Raw genomic sequence first — 23,873 nt, forward strand, 5'->3', positions numbered from 1 at the left:
TAAATTAAACAGAAGTCTTGGGCTCTTGACATATTTAGTTATCATACTACTCCTTTTCTAACATTGTAAAAAAAAAAAGACAGGACAAATTAAATTCTCTCTCTCTCGCTCTCTTTCGCTCTTTCCACGTGGTACTGTGTGTAATTTTTAGGCCTGTGTGAATAGGCAATTATTCAATTTGGATTTGGCCAATTTGGATTCGGCCAATTCGATTTGGAGATTCGAATCGCTTTTCCAATTCAGTTTGGTCGAATCAATTCAGAAAACATTCGGAGACGATTCTGAGAGATTTGGAGATCCGGCCATAGGGTATAATGGGGAATCAATTAAATATCTCTAACTTTGCTGTTTTATGGCTGACTCAGATGAAACTCGCAGGGATGGTAGTTTCAAGGCGATAGGTGCAGGGGTCTCTGAGGAACAGCACCTTAAAGTCCTGAAAGCAAAACTCATGTCATGTCTGTGTGTTAAGCCACAGCAGGGTGAAAACTGCAGGGATGGTAGCTCTTGCTGAGGCAACAAAGACAGCCAAGTTTCAAGGAGATAGATGCAGGGGTTTCTGAAAAACTGCAGCTCAAGCTGCTGACAAGTAAAACTCATGTCATGTGTGTGTGTTAAGCCACAGTGGGGTGAACACTACAGGGCTGGTAGCTCTTGCTGAGGCCAGAAAGCCTGCCAAGTTTCAAGGAGATAGGTGCAGGGGTTTCTGGGAAGCTGCACCTCAACCTGCTGACAAGCCAGATTCATGACATAGGTGACACTGTGCGTGTTAAGGCACGGGGGGGGGGGGGGGGGGGGTGAAAACTGCAGGCCTCCTAGAGCCTGCTGCGACCACAGAGCCTGCCAGCTGTCAAGGAGGAGTCTGGGTTCTGGGGCCTGCACCTGTGGCTGCAGGCAGGCAAAACTCGTGACATGGGTGCTTGTGGGACTGTGTGTGTGCTCAGGTGCACCCTTCCTGGCACTGGGGCCTCTGCACAATACGGCAGCGTGCCCCCATGAGGGCTCCTCCTTCCCTATGCCCTCGGTCCAGTCCACCACTGTAAATGATGGCAGGTCAAAATAACTCAGCTGGCTCAACACCAATAGCACCAGCAGCTTCACAGGTACCCAGGCAGAACTGTCACAGCCTTTCTTCTGATAAAGGAATTGCCAGCAAGAAGTAAAGATGTTGTGTTGGATATATGTTACTGTCAGCAGTACATATGCGTGCCAGGCCAGCCTCTGGCTTCTTTACTGTTCCTGCCATCCAGGACCAGCAGACACACCAGCTGCAGGTGTTTCCTCAGCCTGACAAAGGGTTTTTCAACCCAAAAGCTTCCGAAGATATATTTTTATAACTATGTTGGGGTTTTTTCATAATAAAAATGTAAACGTGAAAACACAAGATAAGCCATCACACACCATGAGCATGGCAATGGACAGTGGGGGCAGGTGGGAGTGCTCGTGCCCGCCCTGCAAGCACCAGCCAATCACTGCAACCACTCCCAAAAGTGGCCACAGCCACTCCCTGAAGCAGCTGCAGTGATTGGCTGCAGCAATCAGTTGAGGGAACACCTTCATCTGAACCCTCAATGTAACGAGGATTCAGCTTGCCATGGGATCCGGCCCTTTTAAAGTACTCTGAAGCCATGCTCTTCTGTAAGGGAATAGCTGTCAGTCACGAGAAAGAAAAGGTCACTTGTGTCAGCACCCAGAGCTGGTGCAGGGCCTGATCTGATGCAGAGAACTGGCAATGGCTGATGAAGCTGAGTGAGGTGAACCAGATATCAAGTGTGATGAACTGGAAGACACCACTCTATTGCAATCAAACTTGAAAATACATCTGATTAAATAGATTCCTGCATCCCCAGGTGGTTTGAGCATGCAAAGCCATCACAGGGGGTTCTCTGAGCACTGTTTATCATTCGAGATATTCTGAAAGCATTTATCAAGATGGCATGAAAATGCTGCATAAATACCCAATGCTGACTAAGATCTTGGTCTATTTTACCCTTCACTTAAGTTCATTTTAAATTGCCCTGGCAGTGCTATGATAAAGGAAGGTGGGACCAAATATTATTTTGGAGTAAAGGAACCTTCCATATGAATGAGAAATGGTCCCTTACATCTTGATTTTGGCTCTCATATCCATGTATTGGTATTTCCCATGTTTTGCACTCATGAAATAATATTTAAAAAATGATGTGCAACCCGGTCCAGGGGAGATTCCCGTTCCATGGAAATGTGGAGATCTGGGTTCTACTTCTGGATCTGCCACTGACTTCACGGGTGCTCATTGTCAAAGCACTTTGCAGTTTTTGTGCTCCACTTTCCCAATCTGTAAAATGGGGCTGATACTTATCTGTCTTTGAAGACAGACCACAAAAACTACAGATCAAAATGGCCTCATAAATATTCTATACAATTATTAACACGATGCATGTTTTTTCTCACTTATTTTGGCTCTTGCTACAATACAGATCGTACCTTATGGAAAAAGACATTTATTTTGAGTTTTGAACAAGAAAGGCAGAATCCGCGATGTTTACTCTCTTAAACAAATGCCACAAAGTTAATTCCCTTGTGAATTCAATAGCTAAAAGTGTTCATTATCTGCAATCCCAAGGAAAGTTTCATCATGAACGCCTGGTGGTGAGAAGCTGCTTTCTTATAAACCTGAGCGAATGCCGAACGGGGGCAGTGGCGCTGGGCATGGACACACAGCAACATCCAACAGGCAAGACAGCAAAATCATTCCAGCTGGTGAGTAGCATGTAGAGAGAGACTCTGTGACACTGCGAGGAGCAGAGCGATGGGGTCCACGACACTGATCCCCACACCCCACCACTACAGATGGAGAGGATTATAGGTAAGTGTTATGTTATGGCTGCTTGGTCTAACCACAAGGAGGCTGACAGGACAGAGTGAGAGCTACCGTCTTGTATCCTTGGATCCTGCCTGCAGTCCTACCCAACCGACTCCTACATGTCAGGTGGCCAGCACGGTATAGCTGGGGACAGAACAGATGTGCTTTTTTTCTGGTTCCTTGTCCTTTTCCTCATCCAAGCAACCTCTTTCTCTTATACATCTTCATTCCAGGGATATCCTATCCTCTCCCCTTTCTTTCTGAAACTCATCTTCAAACGTTGGCAAATGCAAGGGCTGGGTTTTCTAGGTCCATCCTGTGCGCCCCCCTTGCATGCTCCAAGCTGCACTCAGGAGAGGGATCCAATCCTTACAGCAGAAGCACACACAGCAGTGATGAGTTAGCAGCCCTGCATTTGTCCCTGATGCATGCCGTGTTTGGATAGCTGTTGATCAAGCTTGCTTTTCATTCTCCCCTTCACGCATTTCATCACAGCTCCTGCGTCTGAGGCACAAGACAGCATAGTTGGCAGTTGTGAGTAGGAGCTGCTCTGTTGCAGCTCTACCTGTTACGCTCCCCTCCACGTTTAACTTTCTCCTCTCTCTCTCCCACTGCAAAATCCACCTAACCAACCTCCTAGCCCCCTCGCATGCCCTGAATCAGCTGCTTTTCTTGCCCTCCTGCTGTAGAGCATTTCTCACAGAAATCCCATGACCCAGCTTATCTCTTCCTCTACTAATTCTTTCTCCTTGTTCAGTTCTGCCTCTCCAGCTTCATCAAAGCTGACATCATGTCTCTGGTGCTTTTCACCATCATTGCTTTGTTCTTCAAGCTCTTCCTTCTTCATATCCCCACAGGTTCTTGCTGGTTTCTTCCAAGGGAAAAAGACATCATATTATATAAATTCCCACCTTCCCTCAGCTCATCTCCCTTGCACCTCTCCCCTTCCTACACTTATTTCCTCCTTTTCCTTAGCCTGAAATGCAGGATTTCATATAATCTCTTATTTCCTAATGCCATCCCTTGCACAAGTTGGCCCCATCATATACCCTGCTCAGCCGTGTGACTTCTCATCACTTCCCTTTTCTTTAATTCTTCTAATTAAATTCTTCTCTTTTTTCTTACGCTTACCCCTCATAGTACACACATCTGTTAGGTGTCCTCATCTTGAAAGGAAACAAAATAGCATAAAAATAAAGTATTCAACCCACATCCCTATTCAGTTAGTGCCTGTCTCCCTGAAAATCTGACCTCTGGGAAAGCGGTCTAGAAAACTATAGTTTTTTTTAGGGTGATGGCCCATAGATCTTCCACACACAGCTCTTGTTCCATCCAGACTAAAGCACCCACCTGTCCCTTTGACATCTTGTCTCTCTACTTTGCCTCTGTATCCTCATATTGAAGGTCTGACTTTTCTTGCAGAACTTTTCTTCTTAACACCTGTAAGATATGGCCACTGATCTCCCTCCACACAGCTAGAATTCATTCTGACACCTTTTAGTTTGTCAGCCTTTCTTTGGGCTTCAACCAATGCAACTGTACGTATTTATTTAATGTATTCAATTTATATGACACTTTTCCTAACAAAGGCTCAGTGGCTCAAGCTAAGAGGACAGAATAACTTACAAAAGCTTTCTAGAGCCCCAAACCCAAATGCCCCTCTCCATCTGCCCCAACACTGAACCCCGTAAACCCCTACTCTTCCCCTCTTCCTCCCCAGCTCCCTGACCCCAAAGACCCCTCCCTAATTTCCCCCCTTGAACAGCTTCCCATCCCCTCTCCAAAACATGAGAAGGGGGCAAGGAAAGTTCTCCCTGCACTTGCCCCAGAGGTGAGGCTGCTCATCTGAGTGCAGTCATTGGTGGGTGCTGAGGGTGTAGGTGTGCTTGGAGCACTACCTGCACTGTAGGCGGACTTGCTGGTCCCTTGTGTGGATGTGCAGGTGTCAGGCCAGGTTAGTGGTCCCAGTGAAGCTCTTCCCATACTTGGCACACTCATGGCCCTGCTGCTTTCCATCTTGCCCCTCTTCTTTCCATTCTGAAATCTACTGGAAAGTTACTGGAAGCCAGTTCTCCATGTTTGTTACTCTTTCCACTCTGTAGCTTATTGACTATAAACCAATTGCTGTCACTCTACAAAATCTCTCTGGAGCTCCAGATGTTCTTTCTCATTTCCTATAAGACACACCCAGGATGCCAGCGAGCAAGACAGAGATTTGATGGAGATTTGAAAGCCCCAAGGAAGGGGATGGTTATAGGCCTGAGGACTAAGGGGGTGCCACTAATGAGGCTTGAATGAGTTTATTGCTGAGCTTACTGTGGAAGTCATGAAGGGTCATTAATATTGAGGTTGATGATGATTACGGTAACTATGATGATGAAGTATTTATAACTACAGAAAAGAGAAGAAGGAATTTCTGAAAGCATCTGCTTGGGACATTTCCTTTTTGGATGCATTTCTCTTAAAAGCTGCTGGGTATGATTAGGCAGTAGGACTGGCTAGACAAAGCCTTGTCTCGGATGATATAGTTGGGAAAGGTCCTGCTTTGAGCAGAGGGTTGGACTGATGAGGTTGCTTCCAACCATAATTATCTATGATTCTGTGACCCTAAGCCCATTAAACCTGCATGCAATGCCATGGGCAGAAGAGCATTAAATAACTGTGGAGCTGGTACCTGGGGCAGGTGGGTAGGAAATTGCAATTCCACAGCCCTGAGCAAAACCTGAGCAAAGACAACATAAACTGTTCCCTGAGGCTGAACAATCATAGTATTGATGCAATGTACATCTCCCTGGTGGAACTATATAGTAAACTTTCAAAGATCATTACTTTTTTTTTTCATTTTCCAGGAATAACCCACTAGAATAGTGACCTGATGAAAAATGCTTGTGTTCAAAAGCTTGTCTAACTTAATCCAGACCATGAAAAAGGTCCAATAAAAGATATCACCCACAAAAATCCTTGCTTCTCACTAGAAGAGTGAAAGGAAAAACCCAGCTACACCTCATGGAGGAAGTAGGAGGAGACAATCACACATCTATCACAGAATTCCTCCTTCTAGGATTTGGGACCATTCCACAGCTACAGATTTTTCTCTTCCTGCTGTTTCTAGTGATCTATATGTTGACCGTGACTGGGAACATCCTCATCATTGTGCTTGTTGTTGCTGATCCACAGCTTCATACCCCCATGTACTTCTTCCTGGGAAACTTGTCGTACTTGGAAACTTGCTACACCTCCACTGTCCTGCCCAGGATGCTGGCCAGTCTCCTGACAGGGAACAGAACCATTTCTGTTAGGGGCTGCATTACACAGTTTTATTTTTTTGCAAGCCTGGCAGGTACAGAGTGTTGTCTCCTAGCTGCAATGTCTTATGATAGGTATTTAGCAATTTGTAAACCACTGCTCTATGCAATGTTAATGAATGGCAGAGTCTGTCTACTGCTAGCAACTGGATGTTGGCTAGGAGTATTGCTGTTTTCTACATTATTAATAAGTTTTATGTCACAATTAACTTTCTGTGGGCACAATGAGATTGACCACTTCTTTTGTGACTTCACTCCAGTGATACAGCTCTCCTGCAGTGATACGAGGCTGGTCATTCTTATTAGTTTTATAACTTCCTCCTTGGCTGCCCTTTCCCCATTTCTCTTAACTCTGGCATCCTACATTTGTATCATAGATGCCATTCTGAGAATCCCTTCTGGGAGGGGAAGACAAAAGGCATTTGCTACCTGCTCCTCCCACCTCATTGTAGTAACCATTTTTTATGGGACCATATTGATTGTATATTTCTTACCAAAAAACAACATGCTGAGATACTTGAACAAAGCATTTTCTGTTTTCTACACAATCCTTACACCCCTGATCAATCCCCTTATCTACAGTCTGAGGAACAGAGAAGTGAAAGAGGGCCTGAGAAAAGTTGTCAGCAAATTTAGGATCCTGGGAATTCAAACTACCAGGCTGATATGAGGATAAGTGAAAGAAACAGTAATTGTGCGGTTTGGGTTTCAAGAGTCTTCTGCACAAGCGTTGTATCTTTACGTTTGTTAAAGGTGAACCTGGTTGAAAGGCAGTATATTCTTGTAAACAGTTAAATCTTTATCTTTCCTTCCCCTCTTTGAGGTGGAACGTTCTGAACATGAACCCCCCCCCTCCACCCCACACACACAATTTCAGGCTCCTCTGTACTTATGCTAATAATATGTATTATTTCTCATGGGTTTTGTAGAACTAATAAAAGTTCTTCCAGAGTAAAAGTGACTAGGTTGATACAACCCTCGATGTGAGGTGCTTGATAATCCTAAGAAGTATATTATCATCTATTACCTATATCCTGTTGTACTGCACTTGGCTTGGTATTTTCCAGACAAATGGGAACAAATAGTTTCTGCTCCTGATGGATGTCAGCCATCAAGCCTGAACCTTTGTCTCTACCAGCAGCTCTGCCAGAAGCTTCATCTCCATCAACAATTTCTAGAGAGAGGGCATGTCTCCCTTATCTCTAAAGGGCATATCTCCCTTATTTCTAGAAAGAGGACATGTTGCCTTATCGTGATGTTATTGTCCAGTGCTTTAGTACTTCCTGTTGGAAGTACTAAAGCAAGGTGCAGTAACAGCCTTTGCATGCATGGTGCATGGTTATTTTTAGCAGATACTTCACCATAACAGTGTACTATAATGGAAGGGGTGAGAGGGGTGGAAATTGCTATGGCAGAGTAGCTGCTCATCATGTGTAGACACCGATGGACACTACACTGCTGCATCATGAAGGTACCAAATTGATAGGCGATTAGTTGCAGTGCAGTAATGCATGTGTAGAGGCATTACCGTGCAGTAATGTGGGAGCCTCCAGGCTGGGTCTGCCCAGTCACTATGGAGCCAGCTGGAGGCTGGCCCCAGGGCTCCTGCCTTACCCCCTCTCCTGGAGCTGCGCTCAGCTGCTTTCTGTCAGCTTCTAGCTGCAGGGTATAAAAGGCTGAAGCTACTTTGTGCCTTGGGGCACACACCACAGGGAGCTGGCAGGAGCTACTCTCTGTCCACGAGTCAAGCAGGCCCTGTGTGCCCCTCTGGACAGCCTGCAGGCAATATTTGCCTGGGCTGTCACCCTCCTGAGCTGGTACCTGGCCATAAGTGAGCATTACAAAGGTCTCTTTTTGCTGCATCCATTGCGCAGGCCTATGATCCTATTTGGGCTAGTGGCCTTTTTGGCTGTGCTAGAAGAAGCAGCACCTGCTCCCCACTGCTTCTCAACCCCACATCTGTCTCCTCCAAGGACTAAAGTGAAGCACCTCAACCATGTGGCTGTGACTCCCTGGCCAATCCCCTGTTGGGCGTCATGCTGTCAGCCCTCAAGGGCCAGCATCACAGGGCCAGTGGCATGGGGGCCCAGTCAACCAACAAGGGGCATGACATCATCCTCCTCCCCTGTGTCCAGCCCTAGCCCCATCCACGTGTGCCCACCTATCTGGAGCCCCAGAGGCCCAAACTGGATCCAGGAGGATGTGTGCACCCCTAGGGCACTGTGGGGTGAGGAAGACATCCTGAGGCAGTTTGTCCAGGGTGGGCACTTGAATGTCCATCCTTATGAGGCCCTGGTGGCTGAGATGCATGTATGGGGCCACCCCCAGTCGTTATGCAAATAGCATAAATACCAGCTTGATGTTAGATAAATAACATGGAAATAGAGTTTGGCCTATTGCTTTTAAGCTTATGTATTTTCCTGAGTTTTGCATTGCCTTGAGAATCTCCGTTTTGTATTGCTCTGTAGTTTGACATAAGTACTTGACCTTTTCCTCTTTTGTATGCTGTATGGGTGAGAGTGTGTTTGTGGAAAAGGAAAACATCATCTGGCGACTGGCTGAAGAATGCAGAGAAATAAAAGAGCAAACAAGAAGAATCTGCCCCAGAACAGCGAGAGAACACCGGCAATCCACCTTCAAGAAAGAACACAGTGATAACCTAGCAAAAGCCCAGAGGACTGGATGAATGGACAAGGCTATAAAAGATGGGGCAAGACATATCAATTTTAGGTCTTGTTCTGCATGTCATCCTGGAGCATCGGTTCATTGGATGAGATGGACTGGCAGGAGCCCTGCTCCCACTCGGATCAACTTGGCTGGCCATTAATTTGATCCAAGCACCGATAAAACTGGTAACGTATAGCAGTGCAGGACAGAAACTGGGGTATGAACTTGGTATGTGTGTGTATTAAGTGCTTAACCAATAAGCGCAGCACTTTGCCTTATCCCCCGCAAAAGGTCTCGCTCGTAATTTGATCAATTGGCAATTTGTGTAATGCAGTTGGTGTGGCAGTGCCACATTAAGGTCAAGGACCTGCAGGTCCAGTGCGTGGGTGTAAATGGCCACAATCGTTGGTCTGGTGGGGCCTCCAAGACCATTCCCTTCATGCAGGAGCTGAACCCCATTCGGGTCCCCAAGGAGCCTGCACCCATGTCCCAGCCTGTCACCTCCAGTGACACATCATTGGAGGAGGGGACCTCAGGCCTTCAGTACCCTGCCCTGAACTCCTCCCCAGCTATTGCCATCACTGGTAGCCCAGGGAGCCCTGGCCAGCAGCTGCCTTGGCCTTAGCCTCACCCTGCAGCTGCCCATGAGGAGTGACTGACCATACCACTTTCAGCAGCCAGCAGCACCAGCTTCTCCCTGGGGAGGTGGAGGGGAGCATGGCCAAGTGTCAGCACCCAGCCCACAGGAGGCCACAGACACCAGGTGGAGCTGGATGCGTCCTGGCATGGGGATCCCCATGCTGAGCTTCCAGCCTCACTGACCCCAGGCCCATGCTAAGTCCCACACTGGAGGGTGGCTTCTACCAGTCTCATTCTCCACCCCCACCTGCCCCTAGCCCCAGTTCTGGTCCTGACCCCTACTCCTTGCCTTGCCCTCCCACACTCTCCTGGCTCCAGGACATGTAGAGAGTTGGGACACCTACCACACATTTATTGAGCAGCCTATGTCCTTGTAGCTGGGCAAGCATGGGCTTCCCATTCACTGAGGAAGGCATTGATCTCAGTAGCCATCTCTTCCTCAGCAACTGGGGGCAGACATATTTCGAGCTGCCACAGATAGCCCTACAGGCAGCAGCGGCCATTCCAGGGCAGGCCAGACTTATGCCCCACGGTACCATAGATCAGGGTTGCGATCCATGAGTGCAGGGTGTGACCGGGGCACTGGTCATTGCTGGGAGGGGCCAGGCTGAAGCAGCAGGGTGCTGGATGCTGCTGGTAGGGGCAGAGGCAGGGGCAGGTACAGGGATGGTGTGAGGAGGTTGGGTGGGCAGGAAGGAAGCTGCTTCATGCTTTCTCTGCACTTGACATGCAGCCCCCGGGCAGGGGAGGAGCTGGCCAGGGATCAGAGGGTCTGGCAGGGGTGCTTGTAAGACAGCTGTCATGTGCTGACAGATGCCTCTGGCATCAGCATGTTTGCCAAGTGCTGGCAGCCATGTGACCGGAGGCTGGAGCTCCCCTCGGTGGCCCCAGAGGCACAGGACAGGCTGCTCTGATTTGGGACTAAGTCTAGTCCCAGGTTGACTGCACGTGTAGGCACTGGCCCTATTCCCACTTACTCTGCAGTAACTGTACAGTAACTTTAATGTGCAGGAAATGCACGTGTAGACACGCTCCCAGTATAGCAGCACAGCCCCAGTGACCTGGATCCTCGAAGCCTTGGTAGCCTTTTCTCATGGTGAGCATTCCCCAGAGCACTTGACCTTCGGCACATGAGTTCTGTGGCTCTGAAACAATGTACAAATTGGAATCACAGACCATGGAAATGTGTCAACCCATTTTATGAGTCAATCTGCATGGCTCTTGGACCCATATTTGTAGAATCTAGATACCTGGCCTAGTATAGTACAGACGGCTGGCAGCTTCAGAGCCACTGACTGCTCGTACAACTTCAGTCCAGCAGCACATAATGCTGGTATCAGCACACATTTCTAGGAACAAGTGAAACTTAGGGATGTGTGAAAGAATGGTTTATAATTGTGCCATTATTGTGAGTTACACCAGGCGGAGCCAGTGCGCACCGGCCTATGGGGTATTTTGTGTTCCTTTTTACTCTGCAAACTAATCTAATCTCTGAAGAAATGTTATGTTGTTAGTTCTGCAATGGAGTTGCTTTTGAGGGGAGCTGTTGCAAGCACAAGGGGAATATTCTCTCTGGGTGAACCTCTGTAACTAGAGTCAATTTGGGTATCAGAGTTGCTCCAAATATTTGGTGCTAACATTTCTGAAAGAGGTGTTTGCTTTCAAGACGTTTGTAGCCACCTCTGGTCCAGGATGTAAACATCTTGCATAGGTAGGCTAGTAACATTAAAAAACCAGCTAGATTGAACATCAATGGCTTTTCCTCCAATAAGAAAACATCTTACCTCCTCCTGCTTTTTTAAAATAGTTAGGGAGGTGTAAAGCAATTAATGAATAAGCATTGAAACATTAAACAGTAATTCAAATGATACAGTTCATTGAGTTTGTGTTTGTGCATGAGTGAGAGAGAGAGTATACATAAGAAAGGGAGATCTTTTGGTTGTTTCCTTCGTTTGCCTTGAATTTCAATTCAGTTTCCTGTGTGTTTATTAAACCACCTGGCTGGACTTCTTATCTTGCTTGTCACCTCTTACAAATTATTACTCAATGACAGTATTGATGTAATTAAAATCATTTAGAAAAGTCAGTCTGTTTGACAAAACATTAAATGAATGTCGTGTTAAATTGGTCCCTGTATAACAATAATCCCAGACAGCAGGTACGTATGTCCCATACAGATGTCCTCTGGGGCCTCTGTTTGTTTATAGTCAGAAAATAAGTCCGTCACTCCCTAGGCTTAGCCCCACCAGAAAGGTAAGCAGCAGAGATAGTAAGGCTCCATGCTGAAGGATACAAACCTTAGGGGACCTCTGAATTTTGTTAATAGAAGGAAAAGAGCAAATTCCAAGCAAGACTGCAGCACCAGCTCTTCTCTTCAGGGGGGGGCAGATCTATTTACTGGGTGAATCCACATTCAGTGATGAGAGATGAGGAGCTCTGGTGAAGAAGCAGAACCTTGGTCAATGTCTCATTAAAAATAAAAGCCAATCAATTGAAGGTTGCAGTATCCTGGGGTTCCAGGTAGGTGCTAACTCTCCATCTGCTACCTTGCTCCCTTGTCATAGCAAACTGAAGTACCGTACCATTTTCCTGAGAGGGACAGAAAATCTATTGGTGCACATTAGCATTTTTCAATCACACATTCCCATAATCTGGAAGTGTTAATGTCCCCATGAAGCCATGGTGCCTACAGAAAACTGAGCGGGGGTTTAGACTGCAGGAGTATTGAGATGGCAGCAGTCACTATGAGCTGCGTCTTGTCTCTATCTCCTTGCACTTGCTCTTCTGTTTGTCTGCTAGCATTTACAGTCTCTTGTTTTTACTTAGATTTACCATAGATGACTGGTGCCACCTTATTTAAGGGAGGCATATGCCCCCCCAGTGACCGAGCTTGCCGACTGGGGGTCCTTCCATGGCCAATCTCACTGACCGGGGGCATGCCCCCACAGCTAATCTCACCCACTGGCTTCCACGAGCGGCTGTGGCACTTCCGGGACTGGCCACGGTGCTTCCAGGAGTAGCAGCTGCGCTTGCAGTCCCCAGCTGGCACTCGCAGGGCGGGGACACCGGCGCTCCTGTTGGCCCCCCATGCCTGTCACCAAAGTGGGAGTGCAGACAGTCTGGGGGTACACCAGCACTCTCAGGGGTGCATGTGCACCCCCGTGTATGCCTACGCATCGCCACTGACATTTACCATGCATTTACTTACATGAATGTAGAGGCTATATTTTCCTTTTTGTGTTTGCATAGTGCCTTACCAGTAGGTCTATAATTTAATCTCTAAGGATCAATAACAGTAACAATAGTGGAGGTATTACTACTAACATGTAATGTCAAGAGAAAACCAATCAAAACCCTCTTTCAAAGGGCTTAGAAGGTGGAGTTTTGACTCACAGAAATTCATTCATAGAGTGTTATTTTCTGTCAGAGAAGAAAGTTTGGGAAGTCCTAAACAATTTGATTTCCACATAGAAAGTGTTGTATTTACAAGTGAAACAGGCACGTGTGACTGTTGAGATTGTAAGACCCCTATGTGTCAGAATCCCCCGGAGACCTTGCTACCTTGTCATAGCAAACAGTAGTGTTAGCTCTTTGGAGCAATTTGGGGTGGGGAAAGGATATTATCTGTTTTTAGGGATAGATTCAGTAGGGATAGATCTGAGAGAGCTGACTGATTTTCAGGTTTTGCTCACTGATTTTGGGATTTCATCAAACTCCACTGTGTGAATACCCTCCCTCCAAGCTGTGTTTCCAACACACTGTTTGTGCAGGTAAGCTTAAGGAGAGGGAGTATTAATACATAAGGGAAAGAGTGCAAGGTAAGGTCTGCTATAATAGAACTACGAATGGATTAAGGACTGTGTTACACAGCAGGGCAGATGACATTATAATAGTAGCCCATCCTAGCCTTGCAGTCTACAACTCCAACTCCATCCACAACATGGAGATTTTAACTTTAATAGGCTTAAACTAAAATTGTGGGGCTGTTGTAACATTTACTTTTTTCAGCAATAGATATCATCTTCATGATTAACACCAGAAGAAAAAAACAAACTTCTGTCACAGAATTCATCCTCCTGGGGTTTGGCAATAAATATGAACGGCAAGCTCTTGTCTTCATGCTGTTTCTAGTGATCTACGTTGTGACTGTGGCTGGGAACATCCTCATCATTGTGCTGATTTTGACTGATCAGCACCTTCACACCCCCATGTATTTCTTCCTGGGGAACTTGTCCTTCCTGGAGACCTGTTACAGCTCCACCACCCTGCCCAGAGTACTGATGAGTACCCTGACTGGTGAGAACCACATTTCCTTCACAAGTTGTATCACCCAAATCTATTTCTTTGGTGGCCTGGCAGCTACAGAATGCTTTCTCTTCTCTGTAATGTCTTATGATCGTTATCTGGCAATATGTAAACCTCTGCATTATATGGCTATTATGGATAGTAAGCTTTGCTTGCAACTAGCAGCCGTCTCTTGGATAAGTGGCTTTGTGGGTAATACCGTAACTACTCTCTCCATAACACAGTTGACTTTCTGTGGTTCCAATGTAATTGACCATTTCATCTGTGATTTCATCCCCGTGATACAACTTTCCTGCAGTGATCTCCACCTGATGTACATTTTATTTTTATCTTCTCCATACTATTCACACTGATGCCATTTCTCTTAATCTTGACGTCCTATATTTGCATTATCACCGCTATCCTGAGAATCCCTTCTAATACGGGGAGGCAAAAGGCCTTCTCCACATGCTCCTCTCACCTGATTGTAGTGACAATTTTCTATGGGACCCTGATTATTGTCTATATGTTTCCAAGCACTCATTCACTGAGAGACCTAAGCAAAATGTTCTCAGTCACCTACACTGTTTTGACTCCCATGGTTAACCCCCTCATCTATAGCCTGAGAAATAAGGAAGTGAAAGAGGCCCTGAAAAGGCTGCCTAAAATGTGTAGATTTTACAACAACTGCAATTTTTTTTAATAAGACCCCTTAGTAAAAAGAAGATTTGCATTTGTTATAATGTCAGATCTGTTGTTATGTCTAGGTCTGGCAAGATCTTTGGTAGTCTTCCTTAGTCTTTGGTAATCTGTATCTCTGGTATCTGAGGATCTGAAAATATTGGAAAGCTTTGGATCAGATAGATTTGGGATCTTTCTAGTCAGACTACATTTGACTTCTGCTATATCTAAGGGACTGTCATGTTAGTAAAATCCATGTGCTACCCAAAGTAAAAATGATATGAATATAAAATAAAAAATTCAATCTAAAGGTATAACAACTTGGACTAAAATTTTCAAAAGATATTAAGAATCTTATTTTGCTAGGATTCTGGTGCCCACATCCTATAAGTAACCTACACATAGCATCTGAGGTAGACGTGCCCAGTCAGAACATGTAAGTGAACATTGGTGTGCTGAGAGGATCCATGTAAAAATTACACGGTTGACAAAACACATGAGTCTCCATATGCTATTAAATATTTTCCATGGAATTATTCAAATATTTGTATTCTTTGGCATTGCCATTTAACAATTTTGAAAATGGTTAACTCTTCCACAATCCAACTAATGAGGATATTTTATGGGGATTTCTCCCCCACAATCAATCTGAATTCTTTACTTTTACTCCCCTGGTTTGAACAAGTACGTAGTTGTCTACATTATGTCCCTCTTTTTCTAATACCCAGTTTCTGTGTACCTTCCATCTAGCATGTAAATGCTTATTAGCTGAAATGCTCTGATTTTCAATAAACAATCATCACTTTGAAAGATATATTTTTAAACTAATTAAGAATGACATATGTCATTGCCAAAGCTACCATGGAGCTGAGGATGGCAACCCAAGTAAAGGACAACAAGAAATTGTTTTTTAGATATATTGGGAGTAAAAGGAAGGCCCAGGGAGGAATAGGACCCCTGCTAAATGGGCAGCAGAAATTGGTGACAGATAGAGGGGACAAGGCTGAACTCCTCAACGAGTTCTTTGCCTCAGTGTTCCTAAGCGAGGGGCAGGACAAGTCTCTCACTGGGGTTGTAGAGAGGCAGCAGCAAGGCGCCAGACTTCCATACGTAGATCCTGAGGTGGTGCAGAGTCACTTGGAAGAACTGGATGCCTTTAAGTCGGCAGGCCCGGATGGGCTCCATCCGAGGGTGCTGAAGGCACTGGCCGACATCATTGCAGAGCCACTGGCAGGAATATTCAAATGCTCGTGGCGCACGGGCCAAGTCCCGGAGGACTGGAAAAGGGCTAACGCGGTCCCCATTTTCAAAAAGGGGAGGAAGGAGGACCCGGGCAACTATAGGCCGGTCAGTCTCACCTCCATCCTTGGTAAAGTATTTGAAAAAATTATCAAGGCTCACATTTGTGAGAGCCCGGCAGGGCAAATTATGCTGAGGGGAAACCAGTATGGGTTTGTGGCGGGCAGATCGTGCCTGACCAACCTAGTCTCTTTCTATGACCAGGTTACGAAACGCCTGGACACAGGAGGAGGGGTGGATGTCGTATACCTGGACTTCAGGAAGGCCTTCGATCCGGTATCCCACCCCATACTGGTGAACAAGTTAAGAGGCTGTGATGTGGATGACTGCACAGTTCGGTGGGTGGCGAATTGGCTAGAGGGTCGCACCCAAAGAGTCGTGGTAGATGGGTCGGTCTCGACCTGGAAGGGTGTGGGTAGTGGGGTCCCGCAGGGTTCGGTCCTTGGACCGATACTCTTTAATGTCTTCATCAGCGACTTGGACGTGGGAGTGAAATGTACTCTGTCCAAGTTTGCAGATGACACAAAGCTATGGGGAGAAGTGGACACGCCGGAGGGCAGGGAACAGCTGCAGGCAGACCTGGATAGGCTGGACAAGTGGGCAGAAAACAACAGGATGCAGTTCAACAAGGAGAAATGCAAAGTGCTGCACCTAGGGAGGAAAAATGTCCAGCACACCTACAGCCTAGGGAATGACCTGCTGGGTGGCACGGAGGTGGAAAGGGATCTTGGAGTCCTAGTGGACTCCAAGTTGAACATGAGCCGGCAGTGTGACGAAGCCATCAGAAAAGCCAATGGCACTTTATCGTGCATCAGCAGATGCATGACGAATAGGTCCAGGGAGGTGATACTTCCCCTCTATAGGGCGTTGGTCAGACCGCAGTTGGAGTACTGCGTGCAATTCTGGGCACCGCACTTCAAGAAGGATGCGGATAACCTGGAGAGGGTACAGCGAAGGGCAACTCGTATGGTCAAGGGCCTGCAGACCAAGCCCTACGAGGAGAGACTAGAGAAACTGGACCTTTTCAGCCTCCGCAAGAGAAGGTTGGGAGGCGACCTTGTGGCTGCCTATAAGTTCATCACGGGGGCACACAAGGGAATTGGTGAGGATTTATTCACCAAGGCGCCCCCGGGGGTTACAAGAAACAATGGCCACAAGCTAGCAGAGAGCAGATTTAGACTGGACCTTAGGAAGAACTTCTTCACAGTTCGAGTGGCCAGGGTCTGGAACGGGCTCCCAAGGGAGGTGGTGCTCTCCCCTACCCTGGGGGTCTTCAAGAGGAGGTTAGACGAGTATCTAGCTGGGGTCATTTAGACCCAGCACTCTTTCCTGCTTATGCAGGGGGTCAGACTTGATGATCTGTTGATGTCCCTTCCGACCCTAACATCTATGAATCTATGAATCTATGTCACTCTCATAAGCTAATGAACTAGGGACTTATCCAAAACAGAACCAGGCAAAACCTGGCCCCCAAAGTCTATTATCACAATCCAAAAAACTTTTATTCATCATCTATCCTCAATTTGCTATGATCTACCCTGTTTGCCCAGAAAATTCCCACTATTACTGCAGTTTTCACTTCCATACATACCCAGAACTGCCCTGGCACCTTCCTTTGGCTCAAGCCCCATTTGGAGCTAGAAGTTAGGCCAACTTCCTTTCAAGTTGTCTGAAGAGCTAATCCAGTAGACATGCTCAGAAATAGTTAAGACACATCAACAGCTTTGGGTCTTGCAAAATGCAGGCTTAACTGCTTCCTGTTTAAATAATGGGGAAATAAAGTAGATGGAAGTTCTTTCCTTGCAGACCTGATTCGAGCACCAGTTCCAGGAGAAGCAGGATTTCAGCCACATCCAGGGTTTACGACTATTTATTAGCTAGCTTCCAGCAACTCCCTGCCTGGTCCTTTGACTTACCCATTTCCTTCATGAAATGCATATGGAACCTCGGTGCCTAAAACTGGGGCTCCACTCTAGGGCACACTTAAATTTAGGGTTTGTAGCACCTGTCTTGCAGGCACGCAAGTTATTTCTTCTATCTGGCCTTTACTCTTTCATTAGAAACTATTTCCTATTCTCAATGAAAAAGCCTCTGTCAAATAGTTAAGCAAAACTGATTACATTCCCACATTTGAACATACAAACATTGCAGCTACAGAGGCTTGGTCCAAACCAAGACATCTCAGATGAATGATTCTGTATCTGTGAGTGACTGCTTGGACTAATAATCTTCTCAAGTAAAGGAAATGTAGATTACTCTGTGTTGTGTTTGCAGACTGAATACACCCAACACATGGAAAGAATCTTACTGTAATACCTGGCTTCATCCTCTAGTGATTTTCAAATCTGCTCAACCTGCAGGGTTGGCCCTTCACATTTTCTCCTGGCTGCCATGCCCTATGCTTGCTATATCGCCATATGTAACCCTTCACATAACATAATCATCATAAATATGGAGGTTTGATGTAAGCTTATAGCCTGGTCGTGGACTGTCTAGGCAAACATGTTTTGTGCTTGCTTTGCCATTTTGTGAGTTTCATGAAATTGACCATTCGTCTGTGACACCTCGCCTCTCCTGGACGTGTCTTCCATAGACAGCTCTTGCAACAAAATGGCTGTCTATATAGCTGTTCTATTAATACTCATCCCATTTTTTCTTGAGAGTTATTTCTTATATTAAAAATGTTAACCCCATTCTGATGCCATGAGTTCAAGGCAGATATAAGGCCTTGCCCCCTTGCTTTTCACACCGCTGTGTGGTGCCACTATGCTATGGTTCTGCAAAGGTCCAAGTCAAAGGATCTAGAGGGCAATTAAAATGGTTGAGGGGCTGGGGCACATGACTTATGAGGAGAGGCTGAGGGAAATGGGCTTATTTTGTCTGCAGAAGAGAATACTGGGGGGGAATTTGACAGCAGCCTATAACTACCTGACGGGTGGTTATAAAGAGGATGGAGCTAGGCTGTTCTCATTGGTGGCAGATGACAGAACAAGGAGCAATTGTCTCAAGTTGCAGGAAGGGAAGTTAAGATGGATATTAGGAAAAAAAAAAACTTTCTCACTAGGAGGGTGGTGATGCACTGGAATGGGTTCCCTAGAGAGGTGGTGCAATCCCCATTCTTGGAGATTTTTAAGGCCTAGCTCAACAAAGCCCTGGCTGGAATGACCTAGTTGGGGATGGTCCACCTTTGAGCAGGGGGTTGGAGTAGATGTCACCTCCTGAGGTCCTTCCAACCCTCATTTTCTATGATTCTATGATTCAATCCATACTGGCTAACTCCTCTCTGACACCAGTGTTTAACCCCATCATATATAGTCTTAAAAACAGGGAAGTGACATTTGCTTTAAGGAAATTACCAGAACCAGAAAATTATTTTAAGAAATGCTGCATATTTCTAAAATGCTGTTTGAAAATATTCTATATTATTCAGACAGGTATAGACATTGTTGATTCAACTGGTTCATCTATAGAATATTTAGATATTAGAAGAAATATTTTAGGCTGCTTGAAGACTGTATCATAACTATCCATATCTTGCAGAAAGAAATTTCTTACTACAGAGTTAAGATTTTGTTTGTTTTTCCTTATACTGTCTACAAAAGAAATCACAAGGAGAATGTAGAGGCATAAGAAGCGCCGTACTCGGTGGGACCCATGACCCAGTTCACCCACTACCCTGCTTCCCACTCAGGGTTTGGGACAAGGCCACTTTCTACTTCCTCTGGTCTTGATGGAGGTGGGAGCAAGAGCAAGGAGCTGTTAACTCCAGGTGAGGCCTCACCAGTGCTACCAGAGGGGAAGAATCACTCCCCTTGATTCGCAGGTGATACACCTGTTAATACAACTCAGCATGCTGTTGAGGTTTATTTTTCAACAGGAGCACACTCTTAGCTCATATCCAGCTCATCATCAGTTTTACTTAACTATTAACAAAGGCTTTTATTGATAATAAGAAATAGTTTCTAATGAAAAAGTAAGGCTGAATATGGTCTTAGAGTGTGCTCCTGTTGAAACCCCTTCCCCACCCCAAAAAAACCAGCTTCCTCTCTGCAGTATCACAGACTTGCCACTCATTCCCTGGTTTGTATTTTTTCAGATTGATTGTGGACCATTTCTCCAAGTTTTCCTGGTCATTCTGGATTATAGCCCAATCTCCTGGAGTACCTGCAACTCTATCCAGATTGGGCTGGAAACAGATGTTGCCCTTGTTCCAGCAAGGCCAAATTAACAGATACCTGTGCCCCTTGTTACACCACAAATGCCAAAAAATTGCTGCCGCAGGAGAGCTGTGGGACTCTGCTAACTCCTCCTGGGGGTGCAGAGATCCCAATCAGCCAGCAGCACCAGCCTCCTGTCATCTGGCAGGCAGATCTGGGGCTTGCCTACACCCCTGGGAGGGCTGTAGGCCTGTACCAGACTGCTCCTGTGCATGTGGGCCCCCAATCTGCCTGCCGGATGACAGGAGGCTGGTGCTGCCAGCTGGGGCCGGCGGCAGCACCAATCGTCCTGATGCTGTGTGCAGAATAGCCTACTGGCAAAACGTCAAAACGGCATCGAAACAGTGAAACAGTTTTGATGAATCAAAATAGAACGGTGCTTTCAAAACGAAACCAAACTGAAAATGAAACACTGTTCTGTAAAAACATCAAAATGGAAGTGGAAGCGGAACGGTGCTGTTTCACACAGCCCTGCTGCACAGTAACTCAAGGCAGCAGCATGAGAATTAGATGTGACAGTACCTGAGACTAAAGTGACCTGACTGTATTCATGGCTTTGCCACCGGCTTTCCAGGGGGTCATGGACAAATTGCTGAACCTCTGACAGAAAATCCCAGTATAACATCTCTGAGCTTCAGTTTCTCCAGCTGCAGAGTGGGAATAATGATGGTGGGCTTATCCACACATGCATTTCATTCGGGTCAGTTTACTCATGAGTAAACTGCTCCTGCTTCCTGAGGTCCTGCAATGGGCCTCTGCCAGCACCCTGGGGAGCTCTGAGTGCAGGCTCCCCCTGGGTGGTAGCCCAGGGGCTGGCAGGGAGCACTGGGTCGAAAGATAGCTCTCTCCAGGCAAGGCACCGGTGACGCATATGGGTGCATGTGCACCGCCTGAGCATGTTGGCGCATCCCTGTGAAAAGGCGCTACTGACACTGTCGGCAGTGCCTGAGGGTGGTCGCCACACAGCACTGCCCCGCCTTGCTGCCAGCACCGCTGCCACTGCCTGTGGGAGCTCGCTGTACCACCCCAGCCTCCAAGGGCATGCAGTGTTCATGTGGTAAGGGCTGGGACATTACACCCTACCCCTGGGGGCTGCCTGCTGCTGGGGTGGGGACAATGTCTCCCTGTCCTGGATCCCTGATTAGGGGCACAGGACTTGGAAAGAGCTGCAGGGGAGGGGCAAGTCCTGGGACCTTGCCAGATCTACCAGTGGGGCAGCTAGCAGTTACCTCACTGTTATCTGCCCCAAGGGGCTGGGACCTACCCCATCCCTCCAGGTTTGATTTTTTATTTTTTTTGCCTTTGACACGTGTGTCAAGAAATTATTTAAATATCCATATTTAGTATCAAAAAGAAGGTGACATCTTTCCCTCACAATAGTGAACCTCAGCTGCTGCTCCTCTACTATGCATGACCACTGCTTCCCTGCCCTTTCTGCTGGTGAAGCCAGAGCTGCTGTACAGAAGGTTCAGGGTGCTGTGAAAAGCAGAGGGCGGGGGGGCGGTTAGGGTTAGGGTCAGGGTTAGGGTGAGGCACTGTCCAAACTTAATTCTAGCATCCCCGCTCTTAGGCAGTGCCCAGGGCTCATGCTCTGCTCACCGCCCTCCCGCCCCCCAACCATTGTTATGTTATTGGTCGCTGATCAAAACAATATAGAATATCTGTGTGCTGAAAAATATTCTAAACAAATCCTAAATCCAGTGAGTCCTAGTACTTCTTCATGTTTAACTTATCATGTAGTATTGTGGTATTGAGAACACAAGGATTGGCACACTATTCTTGCTGGGTGAATATCTCAGAGAAGCATCTAAAAATCAAGAATATTATGCAATGTTTTGTTTGAGCTCTGCAATTTCAGCAGTGCTGTAGTAATTCTACAGTGTCCAGCCAATTTCCTGACTATAATTTATTGACTAAGTGGGAAATCTCCACTTCAAAATATCTATCTATCTATCTATCTATCTATCTATCTATCTATCTATCTATCTATCTATCTATCTATCAGAAAGTCAGCCTCCTCAAAACACTTACATTTTTCTTCTGAAATATCTGGTGGCAAGATCATGAATCTATTTGTTCTTTTGGTCCTTTCATATATGTTCAGTAGTGAAGATATTCCACAAAAATGCCACCAGAAACATCCTGGTTTTCAAACTGCATTTTCACACACACACACACACATATATATATATATATATATATATATATATATATATATATATATAATGCATTTAGACAAGGTCAGAAAATATCAGGGAAGCATGGGGTCAAAGCTGAGGTCCAAAACCTGACAAATCTGCAGCCTGCCAGTTTTTCACTCACAAGTTGCCCCCAGGCATCCTACACCAGGAGTTGGCAACCTTTATGATTGGCAAGCCTCATCTTGTGACCTGACTATGACTGTGGGTGCCAATGCCCAGATGCCACCCCAGCAAAACCTACTGTCTCCCTCTGTTTCATGCTCCTCTACAGTCACCATTTACAGTCACCCCCAAGTGCTGAAGCTTTTGATGATCAACAGCCAGGCTGAGGGGGAATTTTAGGTCAAGAGGAAAGAGTTGGTAGGGCTGGAGTGTTGCAGGCCCACAAGGAATCCATTTCTAAAAACTCAAAAGAAAAGAAGGTGATTAGGAACAGTCAGCATGAATTCACCAAGGGCAAGTCATGCCTGACCAACCTGATTACCTTCTTTGATGAGATGACTGGCTCTGTGGACATGGGGAGACCAGCACATATGGCATACCTCGATTTTAGGAAGACTTCTGATACAGTCTCCCAGGCAAGCTAAGGAAGTATGAGCTGGATGAATGGACTTTAAGATGGATAGAAAACTGGCTGAAACATTGGACTCAAAGGCTAGATGTCTACCTGGCAGCCAGTATCAAGTGGAGTGTCCCAGTGGTCAGCCCGGGGGCTGATTTTGTTCCATATTTTCATCAACAACCTGGAAGGTGGCCTAGAGTGCACCCTCAGCAAGTTTACAGGTGACACCAAGCTGGGAGGAGTAGTTGATATGCTGGAGGGTAGGGCTAGGATTCAGCGTGACCTAGACAAATTGAAGATTGTGCCAAAAGGGATCTCATGAGGTTCAAGAGGGACAAGCACAAAGTCCTGTACTTAGGATGGAACAATCCCATGCACCAGTATAGGCTTGGGGCTGACTGACTCTGGAGTAGATCTGCAGATAAGGCCCTGGGTGTTACAGTGGAGAAAAGGCTGAATATGAGGGAGCAGTGTGCCCTTGTTGCCAAGAAGACCAGCGGCATACTGGGCTGCATTTGTAGGAGTGTTGCCAGCAGGTCAAGGGAAGTGATTCTTCCCCTCTATTCATCGCTGTTGAGCCCACATCTGAAGTACTGTGTGTCCCGGTGGCACTAACTTGGGGGAACACAAAACCGCGCTCTCAGGGCACCTCAGGACGGGGAACATATACAGAAATAAAGAAAACCCCAAACAAAGTCACTTACCTGCAATAGGGCAACCAACACTGAGGAAACAAAGAACAGAGCCTGCGTGGTTCACAAACCATGCCTTTATCCAGCTGGAGCAAGCAGGTGATGTCACAGGCAATCACCGACCGGCGAAGATAAAAGGGGATGCCAAGAGAGAAGTGAGGAGAGTGGGAGAGGTGGTGGATGCTCTCCACGCTGACAGCAGCCAGTGCCGGCTTGAAGAAGGGTGATCTGGGTAGGGAGTAGCAGCAGACGCTACGGGAGCTCCCTACTCCAGCAACAAATGGCCCTGGCACAGGGAGATAGAGCGCGCTTGGGGTGGAGTACCCCGAGTGGCGATGGAGGAGCACAGCGTAGGGCACCCCACCCATCGGTGTGAAGACTACAACGGCACTGGAGAAAGGGCCGTAGCAGACCTGGAGAAGGTGGAATTTCATGACCCCAGATACTCAGATATCGGGTCATGGAGGCAGGCTGGCAGAAG

General features: G+C 46.5%; 1 protein-coding gene and 1 pseudogene across 1 annotated transcript; both read left to right on the forward strand.

The window, feature by feature from the left end:
- The first annotated feature begins 2,764 nt into the window (after positions 1 to 2,764).
- On the forward strand, positions 2,765 to 7,740 carry LOC132245694 (olfactory receptor 6N1-like). Its single transcript, XM_059718366.1, has 2 exons — positions 2,765 to 2,848; positions 5,695 to 7,740. The coding sequence occupies exon 2, from the start codon at positions 5,852 to 5,854 to the stop codon at positions 6,818 to 6,820; it is 969 nt and encodes a 322-aa protein (XP_059574349.1). The 5' UTR covers positions 2,765 to 2,848; positions 5,695 to 5,851; the 3' UTR covers positions 6,821 to 7,740.
- A 1,405-nt stretch (positions 7,741 to 9,145) lies between these two features.
- On the forward strand, positions 9,146 to 14,443 carry LOC132245541 (olfactory receptor 6B1-like; annotated as a pseudogene).
- The last annotated feature ends 9,430 nt before the right edge of the window (positions 14,444 to 23,873 follow it).

Source organism: Alligator mississippiensis, chromosome 15 (assembly GCF_030867095.1).
Source record: "Alligator mississippiensis isolate rAllMis1 chromosome 15, rAllMis1, whole genome shotgun sequence".
Classification (NCBI taxonomy): Eukaryota; Metazoa; Chordata; order Crocodylia; family Alligatoridae; genus Alligator; species Alligator mississippiensis.

Bases quoted from the DNA above. Each gene is read 5' to 3' on its own strand.
- LOC132245694 (XM_059718366.1), top strand. From the start codon at position 5,852: ATGGAGGAAGTAGGAGGAGACAATCACACATCTATCACAGAATTCCTC.